General features: G+C 43.8%; 1 protein-coding gene across 4 annotated transcripts in view; it reads right to left on the reverse strand.

The window, feature by feature from the left end:
* Window positions 1–836: 836 nt before the first annotated feature.
* The window catches only part of LOC106573366 (ELKS/Rab6-interacting/CAST family member 1), a 31,875-nt gene continuing 5,190 nt past the window's right edge, over window positions 837–27,521 (reverse strand). For 2 of the 4 annotated variants that reach the window (XM_045697053.1, XM_045697052.1), the window contains exons 2-21: window positions 24,420–25,220; window positions 23,960–24,148; window positions 17,685–17,976; window positions 17,464–17,591; window positions 17,230–17,304; window positions 16,987–17,142; window positions 16,546–16,713; window positions 16,310–16,477; window positions 16,044–16,181; window positions 14,781–14,921; window positions 13,342–13,482; window positions 13,056–13,249; window positions 12,814–12,825; window positions 12,432–12,567; window positions 11,023–11,154; window positions 8,953–9,113; window positions 8,619–8,766; window positions 8,044–8,139; window positions 5,597–5,782; window positions 837–5,380 (exon numbers count right to left, since the gene is read on the reverse strand). In XM_045697053.1, the coding sequence (XP_045553009.1) occupies window positions 5,243–5,380; window positions 5,597–5,782; window positions 8,044–8,139; window positions 8,619–8,766; window positions 8,953–9,113; window positions 11,023–11,154; window positions 12,432–12,567; window positions 12,814–12,825; window positions 13,056–13,249; window positions 13,342–13,482; window positions 14,781–14,921; window positions 16,044–16,181; window positions 16,310–16,477; window positions 16,546–16,713; window positions 16,987–17,142; window positions 17,230–17,304; window positions 17,464–17,591; window positions 17,685–17,976; window positions 23,960–24,148; window positions 24,420–24,977 (3,357 nt within the window). In that variant the 5' untranslated portion in view covers window positions 24,978–25,220 and the 3' untranslated portion in view covers window positions 837–5,242. Of the gene's footprint in view, window positions 5,381–5,596; window positions 5,783–6,368; window positions 6,447–8,043; window positions 8,140–8,618; window positions 8,767–8,952; window positions 9,114–11,022; window positions 11,155–12,431; window positions 12,568–12,813; window positions 12,826–13,055; window positions 13,250–13,341; window positions 13,483–14,780; window positions 14,922–16,043; window positions 16,182–16,309; window positions 16,478–16,545; window positions 16,714–16,986; window positions 17,143–17,229; window positions 17,305–17,463; window positions 17,592–17,684; window positions 17,977–23,959; window positions 24,149–24,419; window positions 25,221–27,521 lie in introns of those variants that run through there. The other 2 variants (XR_006759694.1, XM_045697055.1) reach the window with 2 other exon arrangements.

A 27,521-nucleotide genomic window follows, 5' to 3' on the forward strand; every position in this document is an offset into this window, starting at 1 on the left:
TTTTTTGGGTGGAAATGGTTTGTTTATTTTGAGTTCTGTTGCCCATTTTGAGGTTTATAGGAGGGCCTTTTTATGTAAAAGCAGGTACTAAATATGGCAGAAGGTGCAGGGTGTTCAGAACATTAGGGGCCATTCCATTATCTTACTCTAATACAGATTATGCTGGTCCAGAAACAACCAGATTGGCATAAAATCTGTCCTTTTCTATCTCCCTGGTGTTTTCAGGTCTGAACCGGATAGATGAAGTGAAATAGTGGATTAGCACCTACCATGGATGAGTTTCTGTCACTCTTTACACACCTATTCAGAAGTCGAGTTGAGGCGAAGGGTTGCCAATCACATTTGACCTCATCTCCCTAGTGGATCCACAGCGGGACACAGTCAAATTAAATATCAGGGCATGAAAACCATTCTTGGCAACTGAGACAGCTATTAGGTATAAAATGACAGACATGTATTACGGTATTCCAAGATAAGCTATTAGGGTGGCATGTAGTGTAGCGGTTAGAGTGTTGTACTAGTAAATTAAAGGTCACTGGTTCGATTACCCGAGCCGGCAAGGCACCTAACCCTAATTTCCTCCAGGTGTGCTGTACTATTATAACTGACCCTGTAAAACAACACATTTCACTGCACCTCTCCGGTGTGTTACAAAGAGTCGCACACTTCATATGTATAACCTCCCAGTAATTTATTGGGTAAAAAAAAATGTTTCAGCATCACTGTGCCTTTTATCCGGTGTGTGACAAATCATTTTGTTTTATGTTACACTTAATTATGCTTATAAATATGCACAATGGTAGTCCTGTAAACAAAAATCCCCAAAGAGAGTGAAAGACTGATAGGATATGTTTATTTACATACAAAATGCAAATACTCAAACGTGTCTGTTTTGCTTTCATTTTACATAGATAACTTTTTTCATCATTAACACAGACGGAAGGCAGTACATTTCCTTTACAAATGCAAAAGAAAGTAAAAAAATAAAATGAGAACCATGACTTTAGAAGTAGCCCCTTTAACAGCACTGTGTTCCTGAATGAAGAGTTTAAAACAAAGTTATCACAGACTGGTGAGTCCACAGACATTAAGGCAAGGGCAGGGATACACAGGCTAGGGCCCTGTTGCAACTTTTCTGAAAGACACATTTTTTTCCTCCTTCCTGAAATAAAACTGTTCTCATGACCTGGATAGGTGAAAGCTGACCAGTGAAACCCTTTGCTTTTACCTCTACGATTTTGTCAGGTCAGTAATAACTTCTGGAAAGGGAGATAGCCAGGATGTGATTCTAAAGTACTCTCTGGCCTATGGATAAGGGGCAGGATAGGAGAACCTAAACAGTAGCCTAGTCTCCAACTCTGGTCCTGGAGACCAAGCTGATTTGTAGCTTATCATTGTTCAACCATGGACAGATTGAAATGGAAATGTACTGTACAGAGCAGTTCTAAATGCCAGAGACTGGCAGCGTGCTCTCTGTAAATCAGGCCACTGAATAAGCACCAGGAGAACCATGGTTGGAAACCGTTCTGTCCTAAACGGTCAGACTACTGTGAGACAAGTGGAGAACAGAGGAACACAGTCTAGGGGGCGTCATTCCCACAAACATCTCGGATATATGAAATAACTAAACACTGGAACCTCAGGGTAATACGTTTACATCATGTGGAAAAAGTATACATAAAAAATTCAAGAAATATAAATGAAAGAAAATAAAAAAGTACTCTCCCTCTACACAGTCACAGTTTGAAAACGTTTGAAGTTTACATGTAATTTGACATTTATAAAAGTGTATTATTTTTTTTTTACAAATATTTCTCCAGTTTTAGCTGAAGACACTAGAACGGTCCGCCATTTTGTTCAGAGAGCCTTGCTCCTCATAATTCTGTGCAAACATTCAATGCATATATATCCATATGGTCAACATCATACTTTATATGTATATATATTTATAGAACATGACTTTCCGCAATTTATGGCAGTACGGTCATATCTTTTGTCTTCAGACAAATTGAGACACACACACACACACACAATAGACAACTAACTGCACTGCTTTTAGCTTCTCACTTTGTTTTTTACAGAATTCACAACATCTTCCACTGGGTTACATTTATGTAGTCACTACTAGGGTTGAACGGCGGGAACCCGGTTACCGGGATTTACCTCTCAAAATCACTCGCTTTTCCCTGGGATAAATAACTGCGAGAAACCGGTAAATTATAATAAATTATTTATATGAACAGCATGGTGTGAAATGGAACTGTTATATTATATGCAATGTCTAAATCTGGCTTCTCTACAGCCTCTGCATGAATCAATGCTCAGGGTGGGGACAGACAGCCCATCTCAGTATGGAGCACAGTTCATAATGCATGTAGACCTATCATCTCAACTTTTTGTTCTTGTGACAGGCGGGGACTACATTTGCTGCAGCATAGCCTATGCTACAGTAATATAAAGACCTAATGTGTGTCTAATTTACCCATCTCCTTTTGGCTTTCGGGGGTCTTGTTATTTCTCTGTCGCTGTTCATCAACTCCATCCAAAATAGATAATCCTGTTCTAGATTGATATATATCCCTATATATAGAGATGTTCTAGCCTACCTTCTGCAGGTAATACGTTCAATGCAGTATTATCCTTATATTTAGCTAATTAATGATGGGTTATGCATAATAAGCTTCTAACTTATAGCCTCTGTCTCTTATGCAATATGCAAGCGCCTGTGCTTCGCTGGCCTCTCTCCTTAAAAAACGCTCCTTAGCTCTTGGAGTCCCATGCAGGAAAAGCTAGACCAGAATAGCTTGCTGGACATCATTTTTTTTTTAGCATTTTTTATACCAATAGACTATTCGAAGAGGGATGCAAGCTCTTTTTAGCTGAATGTTATACACAGAAGCCAATAGAACTCATGGGTAATTTGAAAGATGAGCGAACTCGCGATGGCGGTAGGCTATAGCAGTTATTCATTCAGACCCATAACCATTCAATTTTTGTGAAGTGAAAGCCTGTTGCATCTAATTCTAGTCCTATATTATTCAAGGATGTCATTAGAATGATGAAGATAAGGACAACGAAACGTATTTCATTGAATTGTTGAAAATCGCGGCAGGAATGAGAGAAAGAGGATAACATCCTGGGTATATAAAGGTAGGTATAGAAATATGTGTCAGCCTGCTAATTATACAAATAGGCCCAATTATATTTCAAAATTAAAATCAAATTCGCTAGCCAATACTTTTAACTTTGTAGGCCGCATGTGCTGCACCAGAATTGCATGTTCTCTTCTGCTTCATCATGGTTTCAACAATGTGCCTAATTCCAGTCCATATAATACAATACAGTTCACCCTCAAAAAGAATAACCTAGTAGAGCTACTTTAATGTATTTACCCAAGAGAGCATAGGCTATAGCTGGCAACATCTAGGAGCTTCTATGTTTTTCTGTCACACATAATGTGCAGTAGCCTTTATCATACATGTTTTGGATAATGGCATAATCATTTGGGCTTGGGCTCATTTAATGTTGTTAATGTAGGGCTCATAAATGTTAGAAAAATATATGGCTCATCAGGCTCAGGTAGATTCAGGTTAGAATGTTCATGCTGATCAAAGCTCTAATCAAATCCAAACATATATGCGTTTGTAATTCTTTTGAATGAAACTTCCGGTTTTGGTGGGAAACACCAGGTTACCCAGGAGAAAAGTGATTTATTTTCGGGATGGAACATTTCTAAAACACCGGGAAAATATTCAACCCGTGTCACTACGTATTTAATGAGTCATTTACAAATTGGTTTAAAAATAAAGTTCTAACCCACCGGGAAAGGACTTTCATATCCTTTTAACTAGGATTCACTATCATTTCATTACAAGAACCGTACGCTCTGAAGCTTTGGAAAAATGCACAAAATGGGCAACGTCAATCTCAGGGAACATAATTCAATCAAAAATTAAACAATGATAATGTTTTATAAAGTCATATCTATAGAAACCTTGGATGAGATCCTATGACTGGTAATCTCTTCATGTCAAGCTGTAGCACCAATAGAACTGAGGAATAAAAAGGTCCTTCATGTAGGTCCAGTACTGATCCCTTTGCACACTCAATCGTACCGTCCCAAGTGTCACCCTATTCCATATAGTGCACTACAGTGGAGGGTGCTGAGGGGAGGACGGCTCATAATAAGGCCTGGAACGGAGTAAATGGAATGGATTCAAACACATGGAAACCATGGAAACCATGTGTTTGATGTGTTTGATACCATTCCCCTACAGCCATTACCACGAGCCTGTCCTCCCCCATTAAGGTGCCACCAACCTCCTGTGGTCCACTACTAGAAGTGTACGTGGCTATGACTCTCTGAAAATAAACTAACGTTGCATACCTCATATTGAAGAGGGTGCTGTGTGCAAAAACCATCTAAAACCAACCACTACCCCCCCTCTCCTCTCTGTTTCTCTCCCCCCGTTTTCCCTCTGGTCCAAATCCTTACTTGATGTAAATCAGACACTGATGTCAATGGGAGATGTGTGTGGAAGTTCAAGTTAGGTTATTGAGTTAGGATTCCTCCCGCTTAGGTCTTAAGATCCGTTCACAGAACATGCAGTAAGTCAGCCAGAGATAAAGCCCCACAAGCCCTAAAACCCAGCTAGTGTTTCTCTCTCTCTAAGGATCTAATTGGGTGGTGGAGGGAAAATGGGAAAAGTTTTGTTGTCCAGAAACTCACATAGGAGATTCTTAATAGGAAATAACACGTAATATATGCTAAATGTTTTTGTTTAAATGGTCACTGGTTTCTAAACATTTCCATGCCACGACTCCCCACCATTCAGAAAAAACACTGGTTTAGATACAAAGAGAAAACAACGGTTGTGTCAGTAGGGACGAAAACAGAGAAAACTGAAAGAAATGAAACAGGGAGGTGCTACCTTAACTTTGTTTTCTCTTTCAAAACGTTTTTGTGCGATGTGCACTACTGAACACAACCCATGACTGGCATGCATCTCCATCCTTCCACCATTAGCCCACTGTGTGACTGTTCTTCATCAGTTAATCATCATCATCATCATCTCCTCAGGCTGGTGAATCTCCCCAGGAATGAGAATTGAGCATGTGGGGGTGTAGTATGATCGCTCAGTCCTCCCTCCGCCAAGATCATGTCTGGATAGATGGGAGGAAGGTTGTCTGAAGCTCATGCATGGTCCTGGGGTCATCAGGGGTGGTCTGTAAAGGTGAGAGTTCAGCAGGACTCCTCCAGCGCGTTGACCACCTGCTCCAGGATGTCAGGGCAGTAGTCAGCGATCTGCTGCAGCACTGAGTTGGCATACTCCTGCAGCTCCCCACTCTCCTTCTCACACAACTCCAACTCCAGTTCCAACTAAGGAGGAAGGGAGGGGGGAGAGAAAGGGACAGAGGGAGAAATAATGAGTTAGCATACTTCTCCTCCCCCTCCATCTCCCTTGAGGCGATAAAAACTTCACTCATTCCTGTTAAGAGTAAGATATGACAGAGCACAGAAAGAAAGATGGAGGGTGAGAAAGAGACGGGGTACAAGAGAGAGAGAAAACACCAGAGGGAGGGACTCCTCTGTTACCTGCTCCAAAGTCATCTTGTGTAGCTCCTCCTCCCAGGCTGGTGGGTTGGCGTGGTGATAGTGGGGGGGTGGGGTCAGGACGCTGAGGATGCTGGGGTCTCGGTCGTGGCAGAGGTCAGTCAGGTGGGCAATGTAGAGCTTAAGCTTATTGCGATTCTCACTCAGGGACAGGAGAGGGGGGATCATCTGGAGGGGGGAGAGGAAAGGGAGAAAGAAATGGAAGAGCCAGTTGGATAAGAGAGAGATAAGAAGAGAGATAAGAAAAGTGACATTAGGTCCCTGTGTGTTTTCAGAGACGAAACCATGCTAAACCAGAATCATGGAGCATGCAGAAGGAGGAGGAATAAGGCTGCATCTCACATGCATTAGATCACAAGGAGATAAGATTGTGGAGTCTGGTATGTGGGACAGAAGTGTGTCGTGTGTGTGTGTGTGTGTGTGTCTGCCTATTTGGCCGACTCAGTTGTTCACAAACAGTGTCCAAGCTACAGTACATGGTGGGCAGACAAACACTGAAACACCATCCAAGGTAACACAGTAACAGAGATATCATTCCCGCAGAAAATACAAATATGAGAACAGATGACATGTACCAAACACTGCACGGACCAACTCACTGCACCAACATAAAATGGTGAGAGGAGAAACAGACGACAAAACAAAATGGAGGAGCAAAACGGGACACACTGACGATGGAATGAGAGACGGGCATACATGCCAGGAAGGTGGTGAAAAATGGACAGGTGACTCGGACATTAATTTGTGCTCTCACCCTTCTGAACAAAATGGCTGAGAGAGAGAGGGGAGGGGGGCGCAGGGTTGGCTATGCCCAAATACCCTCCTCATCATCCTATTGGACAGATGGTTTAGCCAATTGCAGCATTAGAAAAGAACACTTGGTTAGTGTGTGTGTGTGTGTGTGTGTGTGTGTGTGTGTGTGTGTGTGTGTGTGTGTGTGTGTGTGTGTGTGTGTGTGTGTGTGTGTGTGAGTGAGTGAGTGAGAGAGAGTGTGACAGAAAAATAGGAGTGCGAGACAGAAAACTGACCAAAAATCAATGTCTGTGGACATTGAAATCAAGGACGGTCCGGATTGCACCAAAAAAGATGTCCAAAAGGCATCTGCATCAGTCCGTGCTTACTGAGGTGTAGCCTACCATGTCTGCATGTTATCAATGCCCATTCATGTGGTAGGACCACCATTTGTAAAACAGACTGTTGTATTGGATTTATTAGTCCTGATTCCTGTAAATAATCAATTTGGCTATTTAAGTTCTGTATATCAGCTACTCAACTTTATCAGGAGTTATCGTGAGCCTATTTGCAATGTGTTTACACAGCGGGAAAAGCAGAAGTATTTAATTTTTCTCAATGATCAGCTTGTCAAAAATGGACAGATACAAACTTAAAAATTCTGATCATGACAAAGGGGTGAAACTCCAGGACAACAGTGTGATTGTCCATTCCATTTTGTCCATTTTACTTTGTTTGACCTGGCCTGTTTTTAGGATATGTTGTTTGTTAACATGACAGCACATATTTTATTTGATTTAGCATTATTTAGGTTAGGCAATTTGACCAGAGAAACCTGCATGATGTAAAAAGTGTCCATCTCATTGCATTGTCATATATTTTATCTCCAGCCTGCAGGCTACAGAAAAGGCCACATACTCTTTCTACCATATCCTATATCAGAGTTTCCCAAACTTGGTCCTGGGGCCCCCCCTGGGTGAACGTTTTGGTGTTTGTCCTAGCACTACACAGCTGATTCAAATAACCAACTCATCATCAAGCTTTGATTATTTTAATCAGCTGTGTAGTGCTAGGGGGGTAAAAACAAAACGTTCACCCGGGGGGGCGCAGGACCGAGTTTGGGAAACCCTACCCTATATCTGCTACATGATTTATGTTAGATTATTATTTTGACGGAACGTTGGTGGAGCACCGCAGCAATGCATCTCTCCAACAGCACCCTGGAGAGGCACGCTGGGAATGGACAAACTAAATATTTTGCGCCCCTTTGACAAAGTGGTCACGGTTTATCACAGGGCGTCATCAGCGCTCACCTAAAAAATCCCATATGCCACTGGTTGGGAGAAATTGTCATTGTTTTGGGGCAGAATTATGTGAGGTTTTATTTGTTGTTGGAGGTGTGTCTAGGTCAGTTTAGTTCAGAAGATGCCGCCCTCATCAATCTGCCGCCATAGGTGGCTGCCTAATCCAATTTCAATCAAATGTATTTATAAAGCCCTTCTGTCATCAGCTGATGTCACAAAGTGCTGTACAGAAACCCAGGCTAAAACCCCAAACAGCAAGTAATGCAGGTGTAATCCTGCCTAATGAGCTGTCCGGCCGTGATAACTTTATGTACTGGAGAAGGAAGGTCTATTCTGGTTAAGCTACACGTGTGTTCAAAAAATATGATTCTGTTTGGTTGACTGGGTACCCACCTGATCTGGAGAAGGTTTGTGATTGGTCTGGTCGGGGGCGGTCTTCAAGTGGTCGTCCTCATAGTTGTCTGCCATTAGCTTCATACGGTTCTGAGTCTGAACGAGAGCGATAGAGAGAATGTGGACAAGATTTCAGGGGGAGACTAAAGGGATTTTTTGACCAGCATACTCATTTACATTACATTTTAGTCATTTAGCAGATGCTCTTATCCAAAGCGACTTACAGATGCAATTATGGTTAAATGCTTTGCTCAAGGGCACAGACAGATTTCTCACCTAGTCTTCTTGTGGATTTGAACCAGCGACCTTTCGGTTACTGGCCCAACGCTCTTAACCGCCACGCTACCTGCCACCCTAATCATGGTGCATTGAGCAGACAGCTGTGCCAAGAGAAGTTTATGGCTGCCTACTGTTTGATTTTGACACTTGCTGCAAAGTTAAAAGCTATACCTACAAACCATCTCAGGTCTGTTTAGTCTCCCCCCATTTCAGGTGAAGGAGATGAGTAGAGGAAGTGACTTTACAGAGGCCTATGTGGCTGGACATAGGTAACATGACGAGGGATTGTTCCCTACCTGCTGTTTGAGCTGTTGTACCAGACGGTCCTTCTCTCTCTTTAGCAGAGCCACCTCGTCCTGCGTCTTCTTCTTCTTGGACGAGGACAGCTCCAGCAGGGCAATGTTGGCGTCCTTCTCACTGATGGCTGCCAGCAGCGCCTCCTGTCTGCACCAAGGAGGTATTACAGGGTGGCATTTTAGAATGAGTCATTTACAGGATATTCTATTACCTGACTGTATTACAGCATTACCTGACTACCAAGTCAGCAGACATGTTGCAAAGTGTGAAAGTGGAGGGAATGGGTGTATATACTGTGTGTGTATGATGCGTGTGTCTTCGTGCGTGTCTTACTTCATTTCCAGCACCTCCTCCAGGTGTTTCCTGCGTTCGGCCCTCAAAGTGGTCAGGTGAGTCTCCTTCTCACACAGGGACTGTTGGGTAGATGACAGCTTGGCCCTCATAGACTCCAGCTCCTGTTTCACCTTCTCCATGGCCCCCAGCAGCTCCTCAATCTGCACACATAATAAAAATAAGACAATACAAAGACAAGCAGAGTGAAAATGTATGAGATATGTTTATCATTCAAAGAAATAACCTTCCTCAAGTACCCTCAAGCTGTCAAGCAAAGGCACAAAAGAAAGAACCCCTAGCCCCTACACCCTATCCCCTTGGCACTAGCCCTTACACAAGGGTTCCCCCATCTGGCAGACTGCAGGCCAAATATTTGCCACCCCTAAGTTTTCTAATGTTCATTGTTGGACATAAAAGCCTGGAAAAAAGTCAGGAAATCAGCTCCAAGTTATATAATTGTGTAAATCTGTTCCCAAGTATTCCCACGCAAAATAGAGAGACACACATGATCATATACAAATATAAGCAAGGACTGAAATGATTACATCGGTTTGGGCTTCTTGTGGTAAGTTTGCAGTCTACAAATTATTTGTAAATAGATTCCGGCCCCCCGAACATCCGCGCAAAAAACAAAATGGTCTCGCGGCTGCTCTAGTTGATGATTCCTAACTTACACCCCATCCCCTTGGCACTGGCTCTTACACCCCATCCCCTTGGCACTGGCTCTTACACCCCATCCCCTTGGCACTGGCTCTTACACCCCATCCCCTTGGCACTGGCTCTTACACCCCATCCCCTTGGCACTGGCTCTTACACCCCATCCCCTTGGCACTGGCTCTTACACCCCATCCCCTTGGCACTGGCTCTTACACCCCATCCCCTTGGCACTGGCTCTTACACCCCATCCCCTTGGCACTGGCTCTTACACCCCATCCCCTTGGCACTGGCTCTTACACCCCATCCCCTTGGCACTGGCTCTTACACCCCATCCCCTTGGCACTGGCTCTTACACCCCATCCCCTTGGCACTGGCTCTTACACCCCATCCCCTTGGCACTGGCTCTTACACCCCATCCCCTTGGCACTGGCTCTTACACCCCATCCCCTTGGCACTGGCTCTTACACCCCATCCCCTTGGCACTGGCTCTTACACCCCATCCCCTTGGCACTGGCTCTTACACCCCATCCCCTTGGCACTGGCTCTTACACCCCATCCCCTTGGCACTGGCTCTTACACCCCATCCCCTTGGCACTGGCTCTTACACCCCATCCCCTTGGCACTGGCTCTTACACCCTATAGCACCTAGGTACTAGTGTAAATCTGAACGGATTGATGGGTAATAGACCAGCAATATGGTGAACAGGGCTAGGGGTTGTTTCTGGATCCAACCCCACTGAGGTGTTGAACGTACAACAAGGGGCTCCAATGACAGATCTAAACAGCAATACAGGTACTACTTCACTATAGTACTTTCATTTAACTGGCATTTACTTAGAAGTCACATGGTTAATAGTACAACTCAACATTGCTAAATAATAACTATTGACTTTCTCTGGGGTGCAATGTTGGTATCATTGGTTACCAACAAGTCATAGATTGGCGTCACGAGAAACAAGTATCAGATTGTTCTGGTTTAGTTTACACCATGTAATTTCGAAGTGAATAGTAGGTAAATGGTACATGATAACATGGTCTAAAGAGCTACTGATCCAAAAGGGTGAAATACAACAGAGGAGGATCATTACGTCATACCTTAGACCACTTAAAGTGGATGTGGTTGGACTCATGCATTGGTTTGTGTGAGTGCTTCTGAGAGGCAGTAAGTAACAGAGAAAACAGGAGAAAATGAGAGACAAGAAAACTGAGAAAAGGAGGGACAGGGTGAAACATGGCCAGCAGATGGGATGAGAGGAGAAAGGATATAGAAGCTGTGTGTGTGTAGCTTTGTACATACGTGTGTATTTGTGTTGCACGTGTTTTGCGTGTGTACCCTTGTGTTGCGCGTGTGCATCTTACTTCATCTCCAACACCTCCTCCAGGTGTGTGTACTTGTGTTAAGTGTGTGTGTACCTGTTTCTCCTGGTGGTTCCTGGCAGCCTCCTCTTGTGCCAGCACCATCTCTCTCTCTGCTGTAATCTGAACACTCTCCCTCAGAGCCTCCTCTAACTCCTCGATACGCTCAGTCTTCAACCGCAGAGAGTCCTAGATGGGAGGGGAGAGAAGACTGAGGTAGATAAAGACATTTTACATAAAGGATATTTACAGTACCAGTCAAAAGTTTGGACACCCATACTCATTCAAGGGTTTTTATTTTTACTATTTTCTACATTGTAGAATAATAGTGAAGACATCAAAACTATGAAATAACACATATGGAATCAAGTAGTAACCAAAAAAAAGTGTTCAATCAAAATATATTTTATATTTGAGATTCTTCAAAGTAGCCACCCTTTGCCTTGATGACAGCTTTGCACACTCTTGGCATTCTCTCAACCAGCTTCACCTGGAATGCTTTTCCAAAAGTCTTGAAGGAGTTCCCACATATGCTGAGCACTTGTTGGCTGCTTTTCCTTCACTCTGCGGTCCAACTCATCCCAAACCATCTCAATTGGGTTGAGGTCAGGTGATTGTCAAGGCCAGGTCATCTGATGCAGCACTCCATCACTCTCCTTCTTGGTCAAATAACCCTTATACAGCCTAGAGGTCATGCAGCAGAGGTAACTCTGCGTCTTCCTTTCCTGTGGCGGTCCTCATGAGATCCAGTTTCATCATATCGCTTGATGTTCTTGCAACTGCACTTGAAGAAACTTTTACAATTCTTGAAATTTTCCAGATTGAGTGACTGACCTTTGTGTCTTAAAGTAACGATGGACTGTCATTTCCCTTTGCTTATTTGAGCTGACTCTGTATTTACCAAATAGGGCTATCCTCTGTATACCACCCCTACCTTGTCACAACACAACTCATTGGCTCTAATGCATTAAGAAGAAAATAAATTCCACAAATTTACTTTTAACAAGGCACACCTGTTAATTTAAATGAATTCCAGGTGACTACCTCATGAAGCTGGTTAAGAGAATGCCAAGAGTGTGCAATGTTGTCATCAAGGCAAAGGGTGGCTACTTTGAAGAATCTCAAATATATTTTAATTTTTTTAACACTTATTTGGTTACTACATCATTCCATTTGTGTTATTTCATAGTGTTGATGTCTTCACTACTATTCTACAATGTAGAAAATTGTAAAAAAATAAATAAAAACCCTTGAATTAGTAGGTGTCCAAACTTTTGACTGGTACTATATGTCGAACAAACTTTTGTGCAACAAGAAGAGCTTTCTTTATCAGTGTTGTTATTAGTCACACATCCATAGACCCCCCCCCTCCCCTACACACACACACACACACACACACACACACACACACACACACACACACACACACACACACACACACACACACACACACACGTGTGCCTTACCTTGACCTGTTGAGAGCTCTCTGAGATGTTGTCCTCTCTCTTTTTAGCTTCGTCCACCAGTCGGGCGTTCCTACTTTTCTCCACCTGCTCCTTATGTTTCAGGGATGCCACCTTCTTACTCTGGTCCTTGGTCTGCCTGCAAGGTACCATGGGACACAAGAGGACTGGGTTACAGACATTCCCATAAGGTTACACTCATAACACTAAAGCATCACAGAGGGAGAGGGTGTTAGAGGGGGGGGTGAAGTGGGATAAAGTGAAGAGAGTGGTGAAAGTGAGAGGGCAGGGAGAGCAAAAGCAATTGAGATTAAAAGAGAGTGGGGGTGGTGGGGGAAAGGTAGGAAGTCCAGCCAGTAGACAGAGCAGAGAACATGTTACTAACCTGGAGGACTGACTGGAGAGGAGACAAGAGAGTTCCAGCATAAAGACAAGAAGGCAAGAGACAGAGAGACACAGATTCAGAGAGCAGGAAGACGAGATGAAAGGAAGGAGAAGAGGAGGACCATGTGGTATTTCAGAGGAAAACACCTACATTAGACCAGGTACACATGTATATAGATAAACTGCTGTTTACAGAGACTGAGTTAGTCACAAACAAGTAGAGTCAGAGAAAGATGCACATACTTCTCCAGCTCGTTGATCTTGCGGTCCTTGTCGTTCTTCTCATTCTCCATCTCTCTCAGGATCTCCAGCAGCCGGTCCACCTCCGCCTGAGCCTTGCCAGAATCCTCTCTGTGTCGGGTCACTTCCTGCTCCAGAGAGGTGATGCGTTCCGACAGCTCCGTGTTCGCCTTGGCCTCCAACGTCGCATTCTGGGCCTGAAAACACACAGTCAGACACATCTTTTTTTCTATGATCAGACAAGTAAGTAAAAGTGGCCTTAGATCATTGTCTAGAGGCAACATCTCACCCTCTTAAGATGGTTCTCCAGTTTGAGACACTCCTCCTTCTTATGGTCCAGAGAGATCTCCATACTCTTTAGCTTGGAGTCCTTCTTCAGCCCCGAGGAGGCCAGGGATGATGCATGCTCCTTTAGGTCCAACAGATTGTTCTAGAGAGAGGGAGTTAATAAATTAAAGAGTTTCATTCCAAAATGCTATCTTTCCATTTTCAGAAATGTTGGTGAATTAGCTTTTATTGTTTAAAGAATCTATGAAAGGGATGTGTGTTTTTTCACTATCTAATCATGGCATGGGGTTGTTCAATGACAGGTTTTAAACAAATACATGTCTATCACTTGATGGTTTCATTTCAGAGACAAATAATCATGTTTTTTTGCTAAATGCTACATACACTGAGTGTACAAAACATTAAGAACACCTTCCTAATATTGCGTTGCACCCCTGCCTTTTGCCCTCAGTTTGTCGGGGCATGGACTCTACAAGGTGTCGAAAGCTTTCCACATTGATGTTGACTCCAATGCTTTCCACAGTTGTGTCTTGTTGGCTGGGTGTGGTGGGCCATTCTTGATACACACGGGAAACTGTTGAGCGTGAAAAACCCCACAGCGTTGCAGTTCTTGACACACTAAAACAGGTGCGCCTGGCACCTACTACCATACCTGTTCAAAAGGCACCTCAATCTTTTGTCTTGTTCATTCACCCTCTGAATAACACACATAACCCATGTCTCAATTGTCTCAAGGCTTAAAAATCCTTCTTTAACCTGTCTTCTCTTCATCTACACTGATTGAAGTGGATTTAACAAGTGACATCAATAAGGGATCATAGCTTTCACCTGGAGTCACCTGGTCAGTCTATGTCATGGAAATGTTTTGTACACTCAGTGTAAATGACTCACTCTCAGGAAATAAGGAGTACTGCTGGGTTTTACATAGTAAAATGTAACAAATAACTACATCACATTTTTTATATATATATATATATATATGTGTATGTGTGTGTGTATATATATACATACATACATACATACATACATACATACATTTGTGACATCAATATTTAAATTTAAAAAAAGAATAATTCTATACAGTAATATGACCTCTATGTAAAACATTTACATTTGACATTAGACATTTAGTGCATGCATCTTAAGATAGCTAGGTGAGACAACCACGTATCAGTCAAATATACAGGATATGAACATTCTGTTCCAGCTAAACAATGGATATATAGTGTTTTTCCCAACAACAAAAAATTACTCTTAATCTTTTAATAAAAAAATCTGTAATATTTTACACACACGAAGGTACTCATAAGCAATAATTTTTTAGGAAAAAAACAAAAACAAATGTGAAACATTTGTTGATATAGTGTTTTGAAAAAAAAAAATCCCAAAAAACTTCAAATGTGTCAACAGTGTCACTACATTTTGGGTGTGTGTGTGTACCTCTCTGTCAGACAGATCTCCCTGCAGCAGACTGACTTTCTCCTTCAGATCCTTCAGTTCTTTCTTGTTGCTGTCGATCTCCTCAGTCTTCTCCCTGTCGTCTCTGTCTCTCTGCTCCTTCAGACGCTCGATGATACGCTCCTACAGACGTGTGTCATTTCAGAGCCCATATGAGAGTACAAACACCCCGGACAGAAACAGCACTGCTCATGAGTCTCTGCCGGAGTTGGACAGTGTGTGTCTGTGTGTGTTCGAGCACTGCATCGGGTACCGACAGTTCCCCACAGGTGACCCACAACAACAACAAATCTTCTGGCGGGTGGAATGAAAACATTCTTGGAACTCGTGAGTTGGCTTGCAGTTCAGAACAATTATATTGCGGGTCGGAAATGTTTTAAATCATTCTTATACAATTTGTACAAACCCAGCAGGTTGTTTTATTGGTGTAAATCCCATTGTGTGAGCGGTGCCAGACCCAGCCACAGTGAGAGTGTGGAGCTGTTTTATTGGTGTAAATCCCATTGTGTGAGCGGTGCCAGACCCAGCCACAGTGAGAGTGTGGAGCTGTTTTATTGGTGTAAATCCCATTGTGTGAGCGGTGCCAGACCCAGCCACAGTGAGAGTGTGGAGCTGTTTTATTGGTGTAAATCCCATTGTGTGAGCGGTGCCAGACCCAGCCACAGTGAGAGTGTGGAGCAGGGAACTGTCCGTTATTGGGGCTGAAACATTTTAATTTGTCTATGTGCAGAGGCTTTCGCAATTCAGACTTTCATTCACCATACACTGCCCATATAATTTGCGTTTGACCGGTGTGGCTGGAAAAGGTTTAAGAATTTATGTAGGCTATATTAAATTTGGGCAATTATTTTAAAATAATTGAAAATCAAAACAATATTGAATGCAAAGGTCATGTTTTGTTATGTAGGCTAAGCCTATAGCTTTCCTTAGGTAAGAAGGCTCTTATTCAAAGCTATTTGAGTTATCAATGTGCCACATGGTTTCCTTTATCCAACTGTTGAATAGACATGCAGACAAATTCATTCTAGCAAGGAAAAGGAATAGCCTACTGTCTGGAGTCATAAAAACAATGAAATAAATTGATGCAATTTGGCGGGTAATGGACCGGCTCTCGGGAACAATTCTAAGCGCGTGGGTCGGTTTGGGGAGAACAACCTGTCCTGATGTCAGGTGGGTATCTGAATTGATGTGGCAGGCGCGGCTCCACAAAACTGACCCGTGTAGGATTCTAGTGTGTGTGTGTACCTTCTCAGCGAGGGACTCCTCCAGTGTGTTAAGAGCTGTGTCTGTGTTAGAGGTGTCTGTCTGCAGAGACTTGACTCTCTCCTTCAGGCTGCTCATCTGCTTCTCCTTGTCTCTCAGCTGTTCCTGCAGGTTCTCAATCTGGACACACACACACACACAATTAGGTGAGCTAGACGAAAAACATACACAAAACGCTTACTAAACAGGACGTAGTATGACTTTGTATCCTATTGCATTATACAGCGTGATATATAGTCAAGCTCCACCTTCTTCTGCAGGACGTTGACCTTGCGCTCCTTGACCTCCAGCATGTCCTTGAGGTCGTGGATCTCTCCGTTGAGCGTGCCCTTCTCCTCAGACATCTCCTGGATCTGTTTACTCTTCTTGTTCAGCGTGGTCTCCTTCTCCTCCAGCCGCAGACGCAACGCATCCACCTGGCCAGCAGAGAGGAACCGCTCAGCATACTGGCTCTCTGTGTGTGTGTGTGTGTGTGTGTGTGTACCTCTGTCTGTAGGATGGCAGCTCGTTGTTCTTTAGCGGTCAGCGACTCCTTGAGGACCTCGATGTGCTGTTTGCTGTCAGAGAACTGGTTGGTCAGAGTCTCCAGCTTGGTCTGTAAACCGAGCAGCTCTGTGTCCTTCCTGGACATGTCCTGCTTTACTTGGTCCATCTGAGAGAGAGAGAGAGAGAGAGAGAGAGATGGGGGAGAGGTGGAGGAAGAGGGAAAACAAGAGCAGGAGAGGGGAGAAGAGGAATGGTAGAGAAGTAGTGGGTGATGAGCAGAGGAAGGAGTGCATGGCTATGAAGAGAACGTAATGAGAACACGTACAACTATAGAACAGATTGATATTGAGCTGATTGGAAGGAACTGAATTCTGACCTATCAGAACCAACGGCAACTGAATTCAGACCAATGGGAACTGAGGGGAAGTGACCATCTAACCTTGTTCTTCATGAACTTGGTGTGGCTTCGGTAGACCTCCATCTGTTTCATATCCTCCTGTCTCTCCTCACAGCTCAGCAGGCCGTTGGACTTGAGCATCATCACCTCCTCCTCCATGTCCCTCAGACCTCGCTCCAGAGAGTTGATCTTAGCATCCTGACACACACCAGAGAGATAAGGGGTTATGCCACAGACATAAACACACTTACAGACACAGCCACAGACACACACAGAGACGGGTACCTTCATGTCGATGACTGTCTGTAGAGCCTTGGTTTTGGTGGACTCTGGGGTTCCCTCGTATCGACGATGCAGCTCCTAAAGAGAACAAGGTTGTCACACCTCACACACAGTCTACTAGACAACACTCAATCCCAAATGGTTTGTATTGTGACCCAACTAAAGCCCCTCTGTGTGTTACCTTCCTCCGTCTCCCCTCTCCCCTCTCTCCTCCTCATCTCTCCCAGTGTCCCTCACCTCTCGTAGAGCAGTCGTCTCCCTGTCTCTCTGGTCCAGTAGGGACTCTAGATGGTGTCTGTGCATTTCAGCATCAGCCAGTCTCCTGGTTCTCTCCTGGTCTTCCTCTGAGGCCTTAGCCGACGGCCCTGGAATACAATAACATGGTCATTTAGAAGATGCGTTAACACTGGAAAATGACTAATATGGGTCGCTGTGTGTCCCCCCCCCCAGTAACCCACCTTTGCTCTGCAGCATCTCCAGCAGTTTCTTGATGGACTCGTCCCTGGCGCCCAGGGTCTGTTTCTGGGTGTCTATCCTCAGCTCCATCTCCTCCAGGGTCTTTCTGAGCAGGAACAGCTCCTTGGCCTGACGCTCGTGGTCCCCATGAAGCCGCCGGTAGTTCTCCTCCGTGGGTTCAGAGTTCAGGGCCAGTTCGCGACCCTGGCTGGCAGGGTCCTGCTGGAGCAGCTGGTTCAGGTCTCTCTGGATCCTCAATTCATCCTGCAAGGCCTGGACCGTCATGTGGAGGTGCTAGAGTGAAAGCAAGAGATAGGGGGAGAAGTTATATGTATCAAAAAGGGGAGGAAAGGGGAGAGAAGAAAATGATCGGTGGGTACAGCAACAAATACACCACCTACTCAATCAGGACATTCCGGCGTTCCCATGTAGTGAAATACAGAGAGCAAAAGCACAATCAGCCAGCATTCATTGTTTGCAGCCTGTACTGCCACAGTTCTTTGACAGAGTAGCTATGTGACAGAAATACAATGCTGTGCTCTATTCTCTGCTTTGGATCAGCTGGGAGGTGTTTCAGACAACAGCACAAAGACAAGTCCGTGTCTGTATCCCTCGCTCCCTCCCTCTGCCACCCGCGCTCTCCTTTGCTCTGTCTCTTTCACTCCTCCCGTTTCTCTCACACGTTCCCTCATCCTCTTTCTCTCCTCCTCGCCCCTCCCAGACCCAGTGACTAAGTCTGACTCACTGATCCCTCGCTCCACTCCTCTCCCTCATGAGAAGAGACAACAGAGAGGCGTTTAAGAGATTGGATACAGCAAGCTGATCTAAACAGAACACACACACACACACACACACACACAGTAAGCAAAGCTCTGCAGCACAACACATTGCAGTACAATGCTATATATGGGTCAAACGTATGATAAACACTAACATATCAACACTGACACTCCCTCCCTCGCTCTCTTTATATATTTATCCCTCCCTCCCTTTTGTATTCATTCCCTATCTTACCACATATCTCTTATACACCCACTTTAATTTGAGCCAATTAAGAATTTTTAACATTCTGACATGACAAATGGTGTATCTGAGTGGAGAGGCGAGTGGTGTTTAGTGAGTAACAGGCGATGTTAAATAACTGAGTATCAGTCGTACTACTGTAGGAGATGGAAGATGACAGCCATTTTACAGCGCTCGCCACACATTCTGAGACTAATAGCAGTCACTTATCACTGGGGATGAAGGGGATCAATGTCCTCTATTTTCTACTGGGATGACAAGAGCTGCAACCAATGCACGCACGTCACACTGCACACTACACACACACACACACCAGGAGAGTGGCTGTGTGAGGGGGCTGACAGTCTGAAAACAGCCATCTTTAAATTAGAGCCCCGCTGATTAGCCCTACAGTAGTGAGGCTACAGTAGTGAGGCTACTGTAGGGCTAATCAGCGGGTGCTCTAATTCAAAGACGGCTGTTTTCAGACTGTCAGCCCCCCACTGCACAGGCATCTGGGTAATTACCCTGTCCGTCTAACCGTCAGCCCCCTCACACAGCCACTCTCCCGTAGTGTGTGTGTGTGTGTGTGTGTGACTCAGCAGGGCATAATGGGCAGGAAAAGAAACTCCAAATGATCCAGATCAGGCCATTAATCATTAAAGACCTGCCTTATGTCAGGATGCCAGTGTTCAGAGGGGAAATACATTCATTTGATTAGTGAAGTCCAAAACATGAAGTGAAAAATCATCCATGTTTTCCAGACATCTGGATTATAGATGATTTCCTAAATACACTAGTTCTGAAACAGAATTGATCCCCATTTCTCATACAGTTAATCTCCTGTTAAACCAGGATTGATATTGCTAGTTAACACACACACACACACACACACACGATGACAGAAGGTTGGAGTGCAGAAAATCCCCCCGCCAGCATTCACACATTATACACACGCAGTGATGGGTTGCTGAGCTGGGCATTATCCTAAACGCAGAGGCAGCGTCTCCTCTCACTCACTCTGAAGAGTAGGAGAGACAGAGAGACGGGTAGCTGTGTTTGAAGCACCTGATGTGGAATTGAACTTGGCACAACCCCCAAGGAGACAGGAGGGGGTAAGAATCAAATGCCGTTCACCGCTAAAGTAGGAGTTTTGATGAATAAATAAGTTGAAGGCTTGACCCCTCACTGGCCAATCAGAATGTGCTCCTTGGCTAAATATGCAGTTGCTTCAACTTGTGTATTTACAGTCTTATGTACCATCAACTCCAATTCCAATGTTAGTCTTTATGCATAATATGCTGAACATGTTTGCAGTACACATTGTTCTAAGTAATTGAATGGCTTCAATATGGAAATATATTGTTAAAACATAGCATTCTTACTAATATAGGGAAAGGAAAGGGAAAGTGGGATACCTAGTCAGTTGTCCAACTGAAATGTGTCTTCCGCATTTAATCATGAGCCTATAAATCAGAGTTCCACTGTTAGCACTGAGCCGTTGTACACCTAGTAGGAATACATCTTTATGTAACTCACCCTGCACTATCAGCTCCAATCTAAATAACATGAGTAAGTCCACCTCTGATAAGCTTCCCAGTAAAGCATTAAAAACAATCAAACAAACACAGAAAAGTGCTACAAAATAGCCCATATTAACATATGTAGCCTAAGAAACAAGGTCCATGAAGTCAATAACTTGCTTGTAACAGATGACATTCATATTCTGACTATCTCTGAAACACACTTAGATAATACCTTTGATGATACAGTGGTAGCAATACATGGTTATAACATCTACCGAAAAGACAGAAATGCCAACGGAGGCAGTGTTGTGGTCTATATTCAGAACCACATTCCTATAAAGCTTAGAGACGATCTAATGTTAAATACTGTTGAAGTAATATGGCTACAGGTTCATCTGCCTCACCTAAAGCCTATTCTGGTGGGAAGCTGCTATAGACCCCCAAGTGCTAACAGTCAGTATCTGGATAACATGCTTGATAATGTATATCATATCAACAGAGAAGTATATTTTCTGGGTTTAAATATTGACTGGCTATCATCAAGCTGCCCACTCAGGAAAAAACTTCAAACTGTAAGCAGTGCCTGCAACCTGGTTCAGGTTGTCAGTCAACCTGCCAGGGTAGTTAAACAGCACAGGCATTAAATCATCAACATGTATTAATCACATCTTTACTAACGCTGCAGATATTAGCTTGAAAGCAATATCCAGATCCATAGGATGTAGTGATCACAATATAGTAGCCATATTATAATTTTTTTTACATTTTACATTTTAGTCATTTAGCAGACGCTCTTATCCAGAGCGACTTACAGTAGTGAATGCATACATTTCATACATTTTTTCCCCCGCACACATATCTTGGAAAACCAAAGTTCCAAAGGCTGGGCCTAATATAGTGTATAAGAGGTCATATAATAAGTTTTGTAGTGATTCATATGTTGTTGATGTAAATAATATTTGCTGGTCTGTGGTGGGTAATGAGGAGCAAGCAGCCGCTGCACTTGACGCATTTATGAAACTACTTATTCCAGTTACTAATAAGCACACGTCCATGAAGAAAATGACTGTAAAAACTGTTAAATCCCCTTGGATTGATGAGAAAAAATGGTATGGTTAAGAGGGGATGAGGCAAAAGGTATGACAATTAAGTCTGGCTGCACAACTGATTAGCAAACGTACTGCAAATTAAGAAATTATGTGACTAAACTACATAAAAATAAAGTACACTATGAAACAAAGATACATTATATAAAGAATGATAGTTAAAAGCTTTGGGGCACCTTAAATAAAATGTTGGGGAAAAAAGCCAACTCGGCTCCTTCATTCATTGAATCAGATGGCTCATTCATCATAAAGCCCACTGATATTGCAAACTACTTTAATTACTCTTTCATTGGCAAGATTAGCAAACTTAGGGATGACATGCCAGCAACAAACGCTGACACTACACATCTAAGTATATCGGACCAAATTATGAAAGACAAGAATTGTACTTTTGAATTCGTAAAGTCAGTGTGGAAGAGGTAAAAAAATGATTGTTGTCTATAAATAAATACATAATACAAACCCAACCCCTCTGAATCAGGGGATAAGCCTACTGTAAATTGCATTATGTCTGAGCCATGGACATGCCAAACATAGTCAATAAGCAAGATTGAATTCACTATTGATAAGGCCTAAAAAGAGCGAAACATTTTTATAAAATTTTAATCAAAACTTGTTTTAAAATAGGCTATGCATAAATATACAGGCACCATAATTGTTCCCATGAGCATAATAAGGCAATGGAAGGTTTTACACACATCCAAACTTTTCACAGAAGCTGGACAAAGCTCCAATATAAAGAGAATGTCAAACCGTTATACTGCTCCCAAACAGGTTTTAGAAACATAATGGAGCCATCTTGCAGATTGCCATCTTGCAGACGGCTCCTAAATTCCATTGCATGCGAGCTGGACGATCTCATCACAAAGCTAGGACGGTGAATCATTCTAATAAGTTGTTTTTTTAATCAAATTAAAACAAAATCACTGTCTTTTTTTTTTACAACAATATTTCTAAATAGCTTGGGGTCAGAACCATATCATAATAAAAGCAACAGGATAAAAAAGACATGACGGCTGGCTGTTGAACCAGCCTTTGTTACAGCCTATAGGTCTAGGGTAAGGGTAGCCTACGGAGGGAATGGTTTTTAATCATGTGAAATGGAAAACACGCAATTGTTCAAGGAAAATAAGTTCTAAACACAAGGGGCACCAGCATCAAGTCATATCTCGTTTGGTGATGGGCATATGGACACATGTAGCCTATTTGGAGGTGGTTTACGCACACCCAAAACGAGAGGTGGCTAAAATAATGTAGGCCTACGCAATACATAAAAAGGGGATGTTGGCTCACTGTTTTGCTGCTCCCAAACTTGATATTTTAATAAAGCGTTGGAGATTAAGATTTCAAAGCAGTCTCACGAGTCAAACCCTTTCAGGCTTGAAAGCAGCATTAACTGAGGGGAGGCTATATGCTTGGTTTATTATTTTATTTATTTAACCTTTATTTATTTAAATAGGCAAGTCATTTAAGAACAAATTCTTATTTACAATGACGTCCTACCGGGGAACTGCCTTGTTCAGGGGCAGAACGACACATTTTTACCTTGTCAGCTGGGGATTCGATCCAGCAACCTTTCAACGCTCTAACCACAAGGCTACCTGCCGCCCCGAGGGTTACCGGAACAAAAAGCACATCCCCTCTCTTGTTCGATGAGCATAAGGGCACCCTGCGTCACGGCTGGATTGGTTGCCCTTCCGCTCACAAAATCCATTCCATTACCAACCGCGTTACTGCTAAGAGCTACCAGCTATTCATTGGTCTTAAATCTCCCGATATGCGGCGCATTAAATTCCGTTTTGTGCTTGTTTTCAAGGACACACCTGAAATATTGCCATCTCTCCCACCTCAGCGCAAGTGAGCTGATATTAGGCATGAATCTGGCGCATGGGGACAGTTTTTACATGCTGAAAATGCAAACTAACGTATGTTTGGTACTCGCACCGCCGTAGCGGCAGCCAAAAATAGAGCCCTTGGTCTCTGATTAGCAGGTTCGTCTTCAGTATGCTGAGTTGTGAGCCGTCACCACATAAGACAGCAATGTGAGGAAACTAAAAGCTTGCTCTCTCTCTCTCACACACACACACACAGGAGGGTGGGAGGGGACTAAATGCTTGCTTTTATATGCTTTTCCCAAGAGCCTGCTATTTACTCTACGTCTTATCCTCAAGAGGCTGTTCTGCTGTTTCCATTATTTATTTTCTCTCTATGGCAGGTACAGTAGCGTTGTAACATCCCCCTAGCTCAATCTGAAGCAAATTTTTCACGGGTTTCCTCTCATATCTGCTCACTACATCCTCCCATTCCTGTAACAAAAGGGGGATGTTGTAATCAGACTTATGCAGCCATTAAACTAACACCCCTCTTTCATCTACAGTATGGAGCATGAGCACATAGCTGCATAGAAGAGGATTAGCTGATGTTGCTAAAGCTACACATCCTCCCTCAGACACACACAGCCGATAGCTATAGGATCGGTTAGAGCCTACGTCTCTCCCCTGTCACACACACAGCCTATAGGCTCTAACCTGCCCTTTGCTCGAGGTAGTAAATTGCCCCTAAACACAAATCTATGATCAGATTATCTAACCCCCAATTCTTTCTTTAACAATTACATGGATGAAAAACATCACCCACACCAACCTGTGTATCGTCTTGCACCACGCGGTATTGTTCCTTCCAGACAGTGATCTTAGACACCTCATCCTTCCTTAGGGCTCTCTCCTTCTTCAGCTCAGGGCTCCAGAAGGTCTTTATGGAGTTCATGGAGGAACTCAGCTTGCTCTCCTTCACCTCCACCTCACGACACAGCAACTCGTTCTCACGCAGTACCTGAGGGACCAGGAGACTCAGTCAGTCAAACATACAGTCTGACTTTCACTCAAACACACACACACACACACACACACACACTCTGCACAGAATCGTTCTCACACAAACCTTGGAATGGCAGACACTCCGTAAAAGTCAAACTGGATGCGCTGCTCAAAATACGGTACATGACAAACGTGTCATTGCAAAATGTCCTTATGACATCACAGCTTCCAGTCTCACTAAAATATGCAAACCAGTAAATTAGATGGCCCCAGTTGCAGCTACTGACCTCTTTGAGCTGGGCCTGCAGGTCCAGTATGGTGTTGTCCCGGGCTTGTCTCAGGGAGTGGGGCACCGTAGAGGCCATGTGGTGATCCCCAAAAGCCAGGGAGTCACCTGCCATCATACCCCCAGGGAGCACAGCGTTGGCTGGGGCCGACGTGGCGATGTTTGGCGTGCTGGCTGCCACGCCTCCACCCCCACCTGCGCTCGCCCTCGACCCGTATGTCACCCTCTGTCGCCCCATTGTGGTCATCTCCCGACCACTCTTGTTAACGCGGTCAGACATGGCGACCTCGTTGTCGCTCAGGTACATGGGTCCTGAGGTGGCGTAGGCCGCATTGAGGGACTGGATGTTCTCCATGGAGAGGGTCTTACCCCCCGCTCCGCCTGGACATCCTCCGCTGCCCCCCGTGCTGTTGGTGCGACGGTGGCCCATCCGTGGTGAGCGGGGGAGACGAGGGGAGCGCCCAGAACCCTGGCTGCTCCCCCCATCCCTCCCTGCGTCTCTCCCTCCTCCGCTGTGGTTGGCATCCGCTCGGCCAACGGAACGGGCGCTGCCGTACATGTTCGCTGAAGCAGAGGAGTGGACGGCTGGATAGTGGGAAGAGGTGCAGTGTCTGAAACGTGGAGATGTAGCCTTGTCTAGTGTGTGACGGACTCAACTGAAGTAAGTGAGCGCTCGTTTCATGTGAAACCGCTGAGCGCTCTCTCTCGCTCCAAGCTCACTCAATCTCAGAAGGGACTGAGTGACAGGTGGTCTTGGAGTTAGATAACGACCATTCAGAGGGTCGATACACAGGAGACTGATCTGGAAGGAACAGAGTTGGCTAAATGAGAAAGTCTGTACACCGAAAGGCAAAAGCATACCATCCCTACCTTACTGTAATATCGGTCTAGCCATGATGCATGAAATGAGGAACAATTTGAATTTCACTAACATACAGTACCAGTCAAAAGATTGGACACACCTACTCATTCAAGGGTTTATCTTTAAATATTTTCTACATTGTAGAATAATAGTGAAGACATCAAAACTATGAAATAACACATTTGGAATCATGTAATAACCAAAAAAGGTGTTCAACAAATCAAAATGTATTTTATATTTCAGATTCTTCAAATAGCCACCCTTTGCCTTGATGACAGCTTTGCACACTCTTGGCATTCACTCAACCAACTTCACCTTGAAAGCTTTTCCAACAGTCTTGAAGAAGTTCCAACATATGCTGAGCACTTGTTGGCTGCTTTTCCTTTCACTCCCAAGTGGCGCAACGGTCTAAGGCACTGCATCTCAGTGCTAGAGGCGTCACTACAGACCCTGGTTAGATTCCAGGCTGTATCACAACCGGCCATGATTGGGAGTCCCATAGGGCGGCACACAATTGTCCTGTTGATAAACAAATGACAGTGGGACTAAGCGCAAACCAGATGGGATGGCGTATCGCTGCAGAATGCTGCGGCAGCCATTCTGGTTAAGTGTGCCTTGAATGCTAAATAAATCACTTGACAGTGTCACACGATGGGAACCACATGCGGAGATCATCTGTTCAACTACTCTGCGTCTCACAAAGACACAGAGGTTGAAACCCAAAATCTCAAATTTGGACTCATCAGACCAAAGGACAGATTTCCACCGGTCTAATGTCAATTGCTCATGTTTCTTGGCCCAAGCCAATCTCTTCTTATTATTGGTGTCCATTAGTAGTGGTTTCTTTGCAGCAATTCGACCACGAAGGTCTGAATCAGTCTCCTCTGAACGCAGTCTCCTCTGAACAGTTGATGTTGAGATGTGTCTGTTACTTGAACTCTGTGACTTGAACTCTGTGACTGCAATTTCTGAGGCTGGTAACTCTAATGAACATATCCTCTGCAGCAGAGGTAACTCTGGGTCTTCCTTTCCTGTGGTGGTCCTCATGAGAGCCAGTTTCATCATAGCGCATGACGGTTTTTGCGACTGCACTTCAAAGATCTTGACTGACCTTCATGTTTTAAAGTAACAATGGACTGTTGTTTCTATTTGCTTATTTGAGCTGTTCTTGCCATAATATCGAATTGGTATCTTCTGTATACCCCCCTACCTTGTCACAACACAACTGATTGGCTCAAATGCATTAAGAAGGAAATACATTCCACAAATTAACTTTTAACAAGGCACACCTGTTAATTGAAATGCATTCCAGGTGACAACCTCATGAAGCTAATTGAGAGAATGCCAAGAGAGTACAAAGCTGTCATCAAGGCAAAGGGTGGCTACTTTGAAGAATCTCAAATATAAAATATATTTTTATTATTTCATCATTTTGATATCTTCACTATTATTCTACAATGTTGAAAATCGTAAAAATGAAGAAAAACCCTTGAATTAGTAGTTGTGTCCAAACTTTTGACTGGTACTGTACAGTTGTGGCCAAAAGTTTTGAGAATGACACAAATATTAATTTCCAAAGTCTGCTGCTTCAGTGTGTTTAGAAATGTTTGTCCGATGTTACTATGGAATACTTAAGTATAATTACAAGCATTTCATAAGTGTCAAAGGCTTTTATTGACAATTACATGAAGTTGATGCAAAGAGTCAATATTTGCAGTGTTGACCTTTCTTTTTCAAGACCTCTGCAATCTGCCCTGGCATGCTGTCAATTAACTTCTGGGCCACATCCTGACTGATGGCAGCCCATTCTTGCATAATCAATGCTTGGAGTTTCTCAGAATTTTTGGTGTTTTGTTTGTCCACCCGTCTCTTGAGGATTGACCACAAGTTCTCAATGGGATTAAGGTCTGGGGAGTTTCTTGGCCATAGACCAAAATATCGATGTTTTGTTCCCCGAACCACTTAGTTATCACTTTTGCCTTATGGCAAGGTGCTCCATCATGCTGGAAAAGGCATTGTTCGTCACCAAACTGTTCCTGGATGGTTGGGAGAAGTTGCTCTCAAAGGATGTGTTGGTACCATTATTTATTCATCACTGTGTTCTTAGGCAAAATTATGAGTGAGCCCACGCCCTTGGCTGAGAAGCAACCCCACACATGAATGGTCTCAGGATGCTTTACTGTTGGCATGACACAGGACTGATGGTAGCGCTCACCTTGTCTTTTCCGGACAAGCTTTTTT

This window comes from Salmo salar, chromosome ssa16, assembly GCF_905237065.1.
Source record: "Salmo salar chromosome ssa16, Ssal_v3.1, whole genome shotgun sequence".
NCBI lineage: Eukaryota > Metazoa > Chordata > Actinopteri > Salmoniformes > Salmonidae > Salmo > Salmo salar.